This window comes from Vidua macroura, chromosome 2, assembly GCF_024509145.1.
Source record: "Vidua macroura isolate BioBank_ID:100142 chromosome 2, ASM2450914v1, whole genome shotgun sequence".
Classification (NCBI taxonomy): domain Eukaryota; kingdom Metazoa; phylum Chordata; class Aves; order Passeriformes; family Viduidae; genus Vidua; species Vidua macroura.
Window position 1 is genome coordinate 40342574 of NC_071572.1, and position 14794 is coordinate 40357367.

Sequence of the window (14794 nt, forward strand, 5' to 3'; positions counted from 1 at the left end):
TATTCCCGTGCTCTCTGTACCTGCTGGGGTTTTTATCATGTCAGAAAACAATGAGTTTAGAGAGAAGGTTGCCTCATGTCACACACAACAGCAGCACATCTGCCTGCAGCTTTCCCCTTTCTCTGTGCCTGCAGTATTCTGTGGAATTTCACTGAAAAACCAACACAGTTTTCCAAACTGTGCTGTCCTCTCTGTGGCTTTCTGCTGGTATGCACAGCAATGCAGAGCATCAGAGTCTACTGCTACCTCACCAGTGTCAACTTCTTTTCCTTTGGGCTACTCTAATCACACCTCATTTCAAGCCATAAATCTGTTTGAGATCCCAAGGATGCTGGAAACAACAGAACCTGTTAGGTATAAGCAGTTAATTAACTTCTATTGAACTGAACCAAAAATCAATTTGCTACCATTTCTTTATGGCATCTAAACATGCTACACATTTATTAACTTATTGCAGTACTTTTTCTTTTGATATTTCCACATCTGTATTAATAAGTTGACTCACTAAATAGAATCTGGACATGTATACAGATATATTATGGATTAATTAACCTTCAGTTGCTACTTAATTAGCCAGTGATAACATTTCTTATTTCACATTAAAAACTTGCTGGCTACTTTCACACCCCTGATTCTCACATGCATTGCTGAGATGCACAGCTGCTTTATAGCAAATCAAAGCACACTGAGATACAGCTGACACAAATCACAGTGGATCTTTTTGCAACATCCAGGACTGAAAGGCAAATAACTAATTTGAAAGAACAGCCTTATTTAATTACTGAATAATAAACTCCCTTGCTCATTAAACACATTACATATATTGTAACAGCTGGCATACTGAAGTATCTAATAAGGGAAAACCTGCTTATAGTACTGTTGGTACTTTAGGGAAAGCTGGGTAAATGGGATTTTTTATAGTAGTACACATTTAAAACACTGTCTACAGGTCCAACAGTGGAGGACTTAACCATATTGCAACAGTGTCAAGGCTGGGTGAAGAAAGTAAGAGTAACCACCTCTTAGGCCAGCCCTGAGTGAGGCGGAAGACCAGCTTACTCCTGCAGGATACAGGAAGAACCCTAGAGGGCTGCTGCCCCAAAACCAAAATGAGACGCTATGAGCTTAGGACAAAACGGCATATGGTTCTTACATAAAACACAGTCACCTTTATTTCCAGGACAGTATTCCTTTTTTTTCCTTCAAGTGGCTGTCTAAAGAAAAAATGCCTCAAGAAAACTAGCAGCAGGGATGGTAACTGCAAACCTCCTTTTTCCAGATGAGCACTCCCCACAGACTCTAGAGTGTTACATCTTCTCTCGCTCTCTCTTACTGCCTGCAGAATTTCTGTGGTGCTTTCTATACAACAGTCAGCTTCAGTAAGGAGTGTCACCTTCCCCACCTATCATACAGCAGCCTTTCACTGCCTTGCACACCCATAAGACCTAAATCTGCATTCCTAATGGAAATTTCCTTCTCCCTGAAGACATAGAAGTCATAGTAAGTACCAACAGCTCAGTAAGATAAATTTGCTATTTGAAAAGACTGAATATGGAAAATATCATGAAAACTAGGCTCAAGAAGCAAGTGGAGGCTAAAGGTAAGGAGGAATAGCTGTAGGCAGTCCTTTGCCACATGTCTGCCCAACACCATTACTATCATTAAATGGGTTGTGCTGCAAACATCAGCTCAAATGAAGGCAAGGCTTTACACATTTGATTGCAAATCCCAAACCCTGGCTTCTTTGTGGTTAACTGAGTTTTAAGGATCTCCTCTTGCATGTGTGCTCTAAGAACCTCTTCCGTGTGGGAGGGCTTATGGGTGTCTCTTTCTCTCTCTTACTCCACTCTAGTATTAGGCTACCTGCTTTAAAAAAACTTGTTTTTTGGAACCTTGCTATAGTTGAGACTTACGATCTCTGTCAAATTTGGCTGAAACTGGCCAGTGGGTTTACAAGTTAGCAGGGGAGGAGGGAAAGAGAAGCAGACTGACTGTGTAAGCCTCATTTCCTCAAGAATCCAGGCTAAAAACAATTATAGCCAGAAGGTTCAATTAAAGAAGGAGACTCATAGACATTTGCTGCACTTCAAACACAAACTGGTTCATGCATACTAATCAGTTAACACAGCTCTCACTGAAGGAATGAGAGTTTTGCAGCAAATTAATATTTATATTGATTTAAACCAAAAACTGTGGTAGGCTGGAATTTCAACAGCATCAACATATTCAGCATGAAACACACAATCACCCTCATATTCCTTCATACTAACACTAATTTACTCACATGGTAAGATGCTCACAGTATATCTCCACAGCACTAGCCACACACCTCCAACTCTGCACATGCAAATCCCATGCCTGCATTTTTAGTGATGCTGACACATATGGTATGACCAGTGCTTTGAAGCACAATGTGAGGCAAAATACATGTGGAGAATAGCCTGCATTTTCATGACACCCATTATTATCCACTAGTTTAGGAAAATTACCATTAAGATACTGTTGGAAAAGGAAATATTCTCTTTTGTATCTGAAACCAACAAACTACATGCACATTTGATAGCACTTGACAGATGTTCATATGTTCACATCTGCAAATGAAGTAAGGGAGAATTATACTTTAGAGGAACAAGACTTCCTTGTTGTAAATTTCATATTTTTTCAAATGCATATTCTGGTTAATTTCTAGCTTTAAAATCTTCATAAAGCAGTAGTAATGGTTGGTATTTAATTTAAATTTGCAAAAGGTTGTCCATCTTTTTTATCTTTAACAGGCTGAATTCACTGCCATAACATTCCTGTGCCTAGAGAGATTTTCTTTCTCACAGATTTACCCTTCTCATAGGTAGCAAAAAATGAGCTCAGTCACATGGGTCACAACTATTTCAAATGAATGAATTTACATTAGCTGCTCATGTTACTAAGGGTGAACTCTAAATTACCCCTTAGTTCATCCCCTTCCTGGTCTCCACAAGGGCATTCTTCTGCTACAGAAGACAGTTTTTTCTGAGTCTGGTCTATATCCCAGATTTTTTCTTTGCCAGGTCATCACTACGACAAAAGCACTGTCCACCTTTTTACTCAAAGCAGTTCACACCAGAGTTTCCAGTTAGTAAAAGAGCTAACACTGCCTCTCAAGAAGGGCTTCACTCTGTTGCCAGAGAGAAGTCAGCAGGACCACTTGGAGCACCCTGGCATATCCTGGACTGTTGCATGGTGCCAACAAAGGCAACACACTCCTCTGACAAACCACTGAAAAGCCATCAAGAGTATCCAGGGCATCTCAAATAGAATCAGATGCCTCTGACTGGGCAACTCAATCAAGCCCAAAGACTCACATCCTATCCCCAGCAAATAAATATATATTAATTTTAAAGTGATGGCCTAATCTAGCAAATGACCCTTGAAATAAACCCCAAGGTTTATTATTTATTGAAATAAACAATCACAATACATCTTCTGACATTCACATATTATATCTAGCTTAAAAAGCTGGCTTTTGTTATGTGTTTTACTCAGCTGAAGGATAGGGGCCTGTTTGATAACAGCCAGTGGGACTTGGTCCAATGTCTCACATGCTGGATTTGATTTTATGGCTCACTGTGAACCAACAGAGAAGGTCCCAGCAGCTCAGCTGGCTTTGAATGACAGCTGGGCAGTTCTTATGGCCACTGGTATATGTACAGGTGCCACCAGCCTGCACTGGGTAAGCTCCTCTTCTGATAACATCTAAGATGGTAAATAAAGCCATTCAGTCAGAGGCATAGCTTCACTGTGGAATGTTCAGGGCCCAAACTGAATTTCAAACTAGAGTAAATAAACTGGGTCTTTACAAAGTTTAAAAGTTGCCTGGCCTATTGGATGTGCAGGTGAGGTGGCAGCAGCACACCTGGCAGGCCGCTAGGCCAGGCTATCCCTGCAGCTGCCATGACACTGCACACTGTAGATCTCCTCTCACTCAAGCCAAGAAGTCCTGTGAGGAAGTACGGGCTGAGAACTTGTAATACCTCATGAGAAAGGGAAAATCTACAGTGCAGTGACTGCAGCAAGTCACCTGTCAGTCAGAAGCATGGCATCAGTGCCGTGCTGTGGAGCAGTGTGTGAGCCTGAAGGGTGACAGCAGCCCACAGGGAGCAGGACACCTCTCTGGGCCCCTGAGCCAGCAAGTACACACCAGGGTTTGCACCACAGCTGCTACGCCCCTCATACGTTTTTCATATGCAGTATTCCACTGATTCTCTACTTATTTGTCTTTACTGCTTGATGATTTGATCTTTCCAAGCATTAGGGCTTTCTAACTCTTGAGGCACTGCTCATATCACCTTGTAACACAACTCATTAACAAAGCAGATGAGAAGACAGTTTATTTTCACCATTATTAATTTCTTCTTTATTGTGGCCAAGACCTTGCAGGAATCTAATACTGGGTGGCACACCATGCCCACAGCCACAAGACAAACATAAAGGTCACAGAAAAGGGATACTTCTAATTGCCTTTTGCATTTCAGTTGTGGGACTTCTACTTCATAGCAGGCTTTCAGTGATGTTCTAAGATCTCTAAAACCACAACAGTTTTCCTTTTATTGCAATAGGTTTCCAATGAAGTTCATCTCCTCAAAAAAAAAAGGTGCCAGTCCTTATATGAGGAGTTAACGAGTTGGGAGAGGGCACAGTTGTCAAACAGACCGTCAAATAAACTCCTCAATTCTTGCTGTGTTGATTTTTAGATTTAAAATATCTTTCCAATGCTGGGGATGAATTGGACCAATAGGAATACAGGTCTTGTTTCTGCTAGGCTTTTCCATCAGACAAGCACAACTTTGTCTTTTGTATTTTATGATGCAGTCGAAGTATAACAGCTTGGGAAGAACAGCTGACACCCGAGCTGAGCAAAAGCTATGTATACAAGGCCAAGGGGAAAAAAAAAAAGCACCTGGAATGAAAGAGGAACCACCTGCCAGAAAAATAAAGGAGTAGGTGGGAAGACCTGGAGAGAGCAAGCCTGTGGGAACAGTGAGTGACCTGAGTTAATAGGGAGCGTGGGGGAGGAGTGGGCAGTGAGCAATTGCTCTTGTGTTCAAAATCCTAGTGATGGGATGAGTCAGAGACTCTGATTGAATTTTGCCTTCACTACACCCACAAACTGGTTATTATAAGGCTTAGGGGAGCATGGATCTGTGCAGCAACAAAATCTACACAGTGAATTGATGGGTATATGAAGCACCCCGGAGTGCCTGAAAATCTGAAGAACATCTGGCAAACACCATGCCCTTTCATACAAGGTTTCCTGTGGCCATAACTAATCTGCCTTGCTGCTCTTTGCCTAATAAGATTTAGACTGATAACCGAGTGGCAGCTGCATCTGATGTGAAGGGGTATGGCACAGTATCTGGAAATGTTCTTTGCAAGTCTCTTCTGGAAGATGGAAGCTGCAAGAGCTAGCTCAACCCAGCAAGACCACTGCCCAGGAACTACTACATACTCCTTTGGTCCTTCAGGACAACACAGTTCAGTGAACAAGATGACAGATTTGTACTACCTCCCTCAGTGACTGCTCTTTAACTGCTTTTGCTTGCAACCATTTCTGCTTCTTGTGCTCATCCTCATTCCCAGGCCAGGTGACCTGCTCAGCCAGCTCCAACACACTGAAACGAGCCGTGGAAACAGCACTGGTAACACCCCCTTGTTCACATCTGGAAACCACACTGCTAACAGCCCCTTGCTCTCATCAGGTGGCCCTAACAGGCCAGAGGAGAACAGGCTGTTGTGACACATCTGCTGGTGAAAAGCACCTGCTCTGACCACAGAGAGGCTTTGCCACTGAACCGCACCACTGGGAAGAGGGGCTGCCTGTGACTGCAGAGGGAAATAAAGGCCTGGGTAACTCTGTACCCAACGGCATTCTCCTTTGAAAATGGAACTTAACTTATAACAAGGTGCACAGTTTTAAAATTTGGCAGGTCAGGTGGTGACAGGTGATAGCAGTGACAGCCAGGACAGCTTTGTGTTCTTGGTGCTGCTGCTGAGAAAGACAAATGAGGAAACAAAACAGGGCCTTGAAGGAGACACACAGCTTTTGTAGCAGGCTATGTAATGAACTTCAACTAGTTTAACTTCTCGGCTCTTCACAACCTCAGTCTGAAGGCAGAGACATGGGCAGCAGGTTAAGACTTGCTCCTCTGGGCTGACTTGATGGCTGGTGGCCCTCTACCACAGAGGCCAGCCCTTGGCTTAGCCCTAGCAGTTCACCAGGGCTCCTGCAGGTTAAGCACCGCAGGTGGTTGGGATGAGCTGTGCCTCCAGACTTTCTTCTGAGATAAATCAGAAATGTTCCTCTCAGCAGAGAGACAAACCCTAGCAAGGAACATGGTGCCCTCTGCAGTGATCAACAGCCTTTTTTAAAAATAAGATCTAAAAAAAAAATTAAAAAGCTAAACCCCATGTAATACAACAGACAAAGGCTTATTGCAGTTTCTCTCTTTACTGATTTAAGTCAAGCTCGTGAATTTTCAAGTGCATTAGCCCAGCAGTTCAGCTACTTGGTTTTTACCTTCCTTTTAACCCTTCAATGCCAGAAGAGCTGGCGTGGAGACAGCTGCATGAATAGATAGGAGGGAGACAAACAGGAAAAAGGAAGTATTAAAGGAACTTGTGACTGCTGAGGACTACAGGGGAACATAGAGAGTTTTTATCAAAAGATAAACAAGGACAGGTGATTAAACAAACAAGGAATACTAAGAGTCTCTAAGCTCAGAGATAAAGGAGAGGTCTTCAAAAAAAGCTTATCCTCTTTTACCTCAATTTATGCAAGATGGTGCTGCCCAAATTTGTAGTTTCCACTTTTATTTAATGCAGTTCTTCCCTTTCCTTTGGATCAACTCAAGTTGCACGGCTGCATGACCACCTGAACAGAGATAAAAATGGGAGCTAGCTGTGATAGGCCTGGATGTCACCACCTCTTTTTAGCAGCTGCTCACAATTGCATGGATTGGGTATAAGATGAAATATAGTCTCAGGAAATAGAATGGCATAATTCCATGCAGCACTTTACCCAGAGTGCAAAAATTGCCATAGCCTGAAAAAAGCAGGGCCTTTGGGAATCGTATGTGTCCTGAGAACAGCATTTTCACAAAGCAGATTTAAAACCTTCTCTCATAAGGCTTCCTTTGAACTCACCAGGGAGAAACATGCCCCTTCCAGAGTGAAGTCAGTGGAAAAAACCCACCCAGTTTCATCTTTAGGACAATTCAGAGGAGAATCTCTTCTGTTTTCCAGTACAAGAATTGGGGGCATTAATGAGATGGGGAGGTTTGAAAAGAAAAACAAAAGTTGGTTTCCATGCTGTATGTAATAAAGTTGTGGAGGTGGTTGCTGTGCATGCTGAATGTGAGCATGGTCAACGAGCAGGACAAATCCAGTGGAAAGATGGTGACTGAGAGCTATTAGGTACAAGCATACCATGTCTGGCTCTCAATGTCCCTGGGAAGCACATCCCTAGGAGCCAGCAGAGCACCCCAGGAAGCTTAGAGTGCATGTTTACACACCACCTCTAAGACATCCATTACTGGCCATTATTGGGTCACTGGGCTAAATGGGGCTTTGATCAGCCCCAGGGTGGCCATTGATATTCTGAACACAGAGGGAGCTTACAGAGTTAATTCAGTCAGAATTAATTCCATAGAATTAATAATTATCTAAAACTGGCCTTGATTGGCACTTTCTCTTCAAGCCCACACTTTGCAGTAACTGAGACACATGAAAGCTTCTGCCAGGTAGTGTTCTCAGACTACCTAGAGATTATTGGACATTTTACAAAAAAAAAAAAAAAAAACAGAGGTGGGTGAAAAAGGAACTATGCACCAAAGTTGTTCTGCAGGAAGAATGAGACCTGGATTCTGTATCCCCCATCTGAAAAGTTACACCCTGCAAGTTCCACATCCCCAGAGCCCACAACTACTGAAAAGGGCAGCCTATTCCCTAACATCCTGCTGAAACTGGGTCACTACGAAGCAAAGCAGGCAAAATTCACAGGCCCAGGAGGTAAAAGCCACTCTGTCGCCCAAGAGAAATTACTTTGCCCATTTCAGTCATTCTTTCCCACCAGCTGTGGGCACAGTCCTTGAACTCACCTTGTCTTTGAACTCTGTCACACCACATAACCAAGTGATAGACAAAAATTCAGCCAGCTAGGACATTATATACACTCATTTAAATGCTTTCTAGTAGACAAAACTAGCTAAAATCCCCTTTCTGTACTCATCTATAGTCTGTTCAGAATGCTTCACCTGCCAAATGTGAGCAGGTACTACTTATTTCCAATTGTGAGATGATCCTGAGTCCCTGACATTTGTAAAACATTTAGAGACCCACAGAAGAATTACAGGAAGACAAATGACTACCTACTGCCTCCCAACTCTGAGCTCATTCTCGTACAAACACCCTGCTCACTTTACAAAGCCTTTTTCCCCCTTTTTCTGAATAAAGCTGAGGCCATCTTAAGAAGATTATTTTCAGTTCCAGTTCTTTCAACATAGTGGATGTTCCTAAAATTTCTTTTTTTTCCAGTAACCTTTTAACTTAAGCAAAGTTAGCAAATCTGTGCACAGCTTTCAGTTACTTTTTATTCTGTGGTGCCAAATGAGACCAAATAGACGTATTCTTAAAAGGTTTTCATGAAAATGCAGATGACCAGTTCACAGTAGTCTGCTGGCTCAATAAACAGAAGACTTTGAAGTGTTGAGGCACTAACGAAAAACCAAAAAAGCTATCTGGAGCCCTAAAGAAGCTTTCGCTTCCTTGTTATCACCACAAAGCTTGCAACAACAGCATCTTCAAGATACCACCTCTGTTACTTGTATTAACTTAGACAACATATCCTTCTAGTAGCTGACCTGCAGAAAAGCTATAGATCTGAGTCAAGAAATGACACCAGGAAGAAATGACTCTAAGCAAAACGCACATGATTGTATTTTCTTATCTGCCAAACTTTCCCCTTTTCCCCCTCCTAAACATCACCATTCATTTTAATGTGGTTTTTTTTTAATTATTCCAATTCAAATACAGCAAAGTGTTGCATGTTCTTGTCCTCACACATTATATTATATATTAGCATTCCTTTGAAAGGGTTTTGTTCTTTACTACTAACAGGACAAGAAAGCCTTGAAAACAGACTTGCTTATAGTGTCCAGCTTGGAGGGATCTAAATGTGATATATTAAGTGTTATATATTCACGTTATTCAATTTTAAATTAAGCTACTTCAACTCAGGGAGAAGTATAAAATCATAAATGAAGCAGTTTCTGAAATTCAAATTTTTATGTTAGACAGGTCACTTCACAGACCCTTCCAAAGGCATCCAAAGGGGAGCCTGTAAGGGCCCCAAAAAGTTTCAGGATGGTTATGGCAGCAGACAAGGCTCTGGCAGTGCTTCCTTACCACCCTTTATCTTCCCACCCACCATCAGGGCTCAGGGCTCTGCCAGGAAAGGTCCCCTTCATTCACCTCAAGCACAGTGAACCAGATTAGCCTGGAGACACTTTCATCCTCACATTAAGCTCACCAAGGTCATTTGCCCAGTACAGTTTTGGGTGTGTTTGAGTGGCCACACTGGTGATCCAGTCATGCGGGGCTTCTGCTGGCTGGAGCCTTATTGCTGGCAGCAACATTGTGGCCACTTAATGGGCACACATCTGTCCAACTGCTACATCCACCATCCATGGGGTGCACAGGGATGATCCACCTGCATTATCCTAAAACCCCACAAATGCCCCGTTCAGAACAGAGCAGATTCTGTCCTTCAGCAAAGAGGGAGAAACAAATGCTGAGCTGCCTCTGAGAAGCCCACACAGCAGAACCTGGCTTGAAACCAGCAGGTTTCTGGCCTGAATCTGACCCAGACTCATTAGTCTTTAGCTATTTCTGTCTAGCCTGGAGCATCTCACAGACAAAGGATATTCAGAGCCCAGACAGTCTTCCACAGCAAGCATTTTGGCTCCTCAAAACTGTAATCAGTCCAATGGGCTGCTGTTGCAACTTTTGCTGGGTTTAAAGTCAAGTATTGCAAGGATAGGTATTGGGAGCCAAAAATGACTTCTCAGTTAAAAGTAAACAAGGTCCATTTAATTTTGTTGACCTTTTACTTGGTACCACCGGAACTACAAATATACTTCTTTAATACAGAAGAATTTGGATAACGATGCAATTATGTTACTCCAGAAGGCCAGCTTAAGGCCACAGCACTGTCACTGGCAGAAGGGATCCAGTGCTCTGCTGCTGCCACATGGCCCTTTTCTGCAGCAACTACAGCAACAACTTCTGTTTCCAACCTGGTACACTGCACAATCCCAAAGAGAGCAGTGGGAGCACAAAGGAGGGCATGGTACGATATAGAGGCAAGTGTCCCTGGCTGGGATTACATCCTTTGGTCCCAAAGCCAGCTTTTGCTAGCTGAGAAAAATCCTAAAACTACGAGAAAGTCTGTGTGAAGGCGCTTCTGGTCCCACAGTCACAGGATAGTTGAAGTTGAAAAGGTCCTCCGGAGTCATCTGGTCTAACCCCCTGCTCAAGCAGAGTCACCTAAAGAGAACTGCCCAAGGACTGTATCTTTGACAGTTTTTGAGGATCTTCAAGGATGGAGATTCCCAACCTCTCTGGGCAACCTGTGCCAGTGCTTACAGTGAAAAAGTGTTCCCTGATGTTGAGAGGTAACTCTTGTGGTTCAGGTTGTGCCCGTTGCCTCCAGCCCTGTCACTGGGCAGCACTGAGCAGAGCCTGGCTCTGTCCTTTTTGCACCCTCCCTGCAGGTATTCATATACATGGATGGGATTCCCCTGAACCTTACAGTGCCAGCTCTCTGAGACTTTCCTTATGAGAGGGATGCTTCAGTCTCTTCATCATCTTTGTGACCTTCCACTGGACTCTCTCCTGCAGCTTCCTAGTGGTGCTCTGGTAGTCTGATCCAGCTGGCAGATACTGATAGCATGCTCCCTTGTCTGCCCTGGAAATCTGGAAAGAAGATGGCATGCAGGGGAGCATATGTCCCTACCCAGAACAGGGACTCTTTTGATCAATCAGTGTTTAAAGGAAAGCCTGACTCAGAGTCCTGTATCTTGTGTTTGACTGACTTCTAAGGGAGCAGCTGTAACTACCAGGCACCTCTTAAATGTAACATAACTCCAGCATAGACTAAAAAAAAAAAAAAAATTGTCTTTTCTGGGTAGAAAGATGTTTATCCAGAGACTCAGCATAATTTATTTTTACAGCAGGTATACCAAACCAAGACAATTAAAAGGCTAAGTCTCCAGAGCTTTAGATGCTATGTAAAAAAATGCTAAATAATTGCCTGCATTAAACTGTGGTTCAGTGTTCAGCAAGGAAAATAGGTCTTGTTTTTCATAAATTAAATTCTGATTTTATCTATAATTCTAGACTATTCCTCTTGTTCATTTACATGAAAAGTCATCCCACTTGTTGAGTGCCAAAGCCTTATTCTGAAACTGTATATTAACACTTGTACTTCCAAAAGCTACGTATTAAATAGTTTTATGTGACTAACCTAAAGTCCCTCAGCCGGCAATAATGCAAACTGACCTAACCAAGCACACACACTCTTGCTATAGAAATGTCAATTTACAAGCACTCTTCTGAACAACTGAGATAATGACTATGAGGACACCAGACAGCACAGCCCAGAGCCGTGCACCCACAATGGTTCCAAACAGTTTCCTGTGCACGGCAGGATCAGGTAACACATGGAAATGCACAACTCATGCTCAGAGCCAAGGAGCTGCAGTTGAAGGCACTGTCATCCCACTATTGAATTTCCCTCAACCTGTAGCAGAGTTGTTGGGAAGAAAACTGTGCCTCCATCTCTGCTGCTTCAGGCCACTATCTGAATTCTTGCTATAATCCCATCTTTCCCAGCAATTTAACCCATTAGACTCAACTAGAAGATGCAAGATGGAAGGCACAGGTGCATGCTCTCTTCTGCATGAGAGTGGGTGATGATGGACTGTGGGACAGAGCACACTTCAGCCACCAGAGCTGGGCTGGAATGGGCTGGCCCTTCAGGACAGATGTCCTCCCACACTAGGTGAAAACACAGCTACTTGCTTTAACTACAATTTTTTAGAGGGTTTTGGATTTCTCTCCACTGAGCAATGATGCTGGTTGTCAGCAAATTATCCACTGTGATCCCTCAGGATTTCTCTTCATGGTATTATTAGCTTAGTCTGTGACTCCAGTTTTTCTTTGCAGACAATAACCACCCCTGAACAAAAGTCTCCAGCTTGAATAGCTGGCAACTCCACTGTGAGTGCCCAGTACTACCAGGGAGAGCGTTGCTGTCCTCAGGCATCAAGGACAGGTGCATCACTGCTTTGGCCAGGATGATGCAGCAGCAGCACCTCCTTCACTGCAGAGCCACTGTCCTGCCAGCCCAGCGGTGACCAAGTCCTGCTGCTTATCTCCAGCATCCCAGCCACGGACCCAAGACTTTACAACACAAAAATAGTACATAAAAAACCCCTTCCACTGATCTGCTTATTTTTTGTAAAATCAGAGTATTGCCCACTTGCTGCAGACATTAGTCTGCTTGTTTAAAAAAAAATATATCCCATTGGCAGACAACCAATATACAAGAACATCTCCAAAGAAGCTGTTACAGTTTATCGTGCAGTAATCCATGGATTAAGGTCATTAATAGCCCTCTATGACATACTGCCATGACTCCAAAGGTGTTCTTCTGGCTTACAGCGTAGATATACAGAATATAACCCCCTCGTAAACATTTCCTGTGAGATACTGTCTTCTGAATCCTCAGAAGGAAAGAAGAAATGAGAAAAAACAAAAGGCAGATGCCTAACACAGTATCTTTCATTGCATTAAAAAAAAATGTTATAATGGAAATAAACCACCCTGAGTTTTCTTATCTTTCAGACTGATGTAAAAGAGTTGTTGGTAACTGAAGTTTTGATCCTCAGAGCTAAAATAGCAAGCCAAGACATTCTCCCATGCCCAGAAGATAAAGCCATAAGTAAAACTTTCAAAATAAATTCTGAAATTCTCAATTCTACCCTTTAATTATTCATATGAAATAAGCTTTCTCCTTCTGTCGACACGAGAACACAAATATATCATCATGGAAAACACTGTGTACTCCTCAAATCCCAGGGGGTCATTAATCTTCTTTTATGCAGTACATGAACTGTTTTCACAGAACTTTTTAAAATAGTTTTCTAAAGCATGCCTGATGTCATTAGGAAGTCAGAAGAAGCTGATGCCCTAACAATATAATTGCTAAAAATCCTCCAAAGAAGAGAATCCCTTTGCTCCTCCTAAACTTATGCTCATATCTGCACTATCCATACATGTAACTACCAATGCTATTAATTTACCTGAGTCCTCAATACCAAGAATAAACAACCCTTGTGTCAAATCTAAAGTAATGGATAGACTTTTCTCACTTATGTTGATCTAAATGAAAAAATCTGCACTCTTTCCATATGATTTGTTTCTTTAGGACTCTGGGAATGGCATAGTATTGTGCCATTGTGTATCTTCATTTACCAGGAAACAATTATAATTCATAAAATGTACTCAGGAGAATACAATTGTCCTACCAGCTGCAACCAATTCTGTATCCCACAGTCACATGCAATTTTTGTAAACAACATAGTGACATTTGAAAGAAAAAAACCTTAGAAAAAAATCTTAAAAGCTTCAGTAAACAAACATTATGATAAACAACATTTGTTTCAATGTACATCTCACCAGGAACGAACCACTCATCATTTCCTATTTTACTTTCACTATGATGTAGTAGCATTTTCACTACACATGCAGCTTCTTTTCTTACCTTTAAGGAATCAAAGCAGGCAATAACTCTTCCATTTTCAACCTGGCAACTTTTAGGGGGGTGTGCAAATTTGCATTCTTCATCAGAGCGTGAACAAGTTCCCCTCTGAAACTGCCTGCACACTTCTAATGTCAGCCATTTTGTGTCTCTTACGGGAGCAACATTCAAAGCCATGATGGGAAGCTGATTTTGAACTTGTAAGTTGCTGTCAGGTGAATTATGCTGAAGAAATTTCCAAAACTAATGACAAAGGAAAGGGAGGGGGAAGGAAGTCAGAAAAAAATAACTTCAATTCTAATGGAAAAGAAAGTTAAAAAAAACAAACAGTGGGGGACGATTAACGACGTCCAACACACACAAAGCAGAACAAGCAGAGAAAGTTTATCAGCAAGCAGTCACTCATCAATCATTAAGTCCCGCTTGTAGACTTTTGGCTGGGAAAACACATGCTCAGTCGCATTTCTGTCTGTAAAACACGTGGGTTTGTTGATTGTAATCACGGATGCACTGGTTTTAAGCCAAGGTCCATCAATGTAATGGCACTCCTTGATAGAATAGCAGTCCTCTGATGCTTGCTTGCCGGTATTGATCACACGAGAAAAGCAATGCAGTCATTTGTTTATGTCACTGGAATAATAATAATCTTTTTTCTGCTTTCAGTTTTCCATCAACTAATTGGCAAATGGAGACAGCTGAGGTATCTTCTGCCAGGTGTAAGGTGAAGGCAATGTCTGGCTGGCAAAGACTGGATTTTGAGAACACAGGCGTAGCAGTCCTCGCTCGTAAAAGTGACTTGGCAAAGGCACTTTTTAAGTCACTGACCTGACAAAACAAATACAGCATTAGTTCATGTGCAACTCATTCAAATCAACATTATGAAACCTACAGTCCCTTTTTATCAGATATTATAAACATACAGTCAAAGTTCACTCTTTAAAA

At 42.2% G+C, this 14794-nt stretch overlaps 1 protein-coding gene across 6 annotated transcripts in view; it reads right to left on the reverse strand.

Moving 5' to 3' along the window:
* Positions 1–14794, reverse strand: part of MBNL2 (muscleblind like splicing regulator 2) — a 105655-nt gene that overhangs the window by 54231 nt on the left and 36630 nt on the right. For all 6 annotated transcript variants that reach the window (XM_053970637.1, XM_053970634.1, XM_053970638.1 and 3 more), the window contains exon 2: positions 13856–14677. In XM_053970637.1, coding sequence (XP_053826612.1) covers positions 13856–14029 — 174 coding nt within the window. In that variant the 5' untranslated portion in view covers positions 14030–14677. The remainder of the gene's footprint in view (positions 1–13855; positions 14678–14794) is intronic.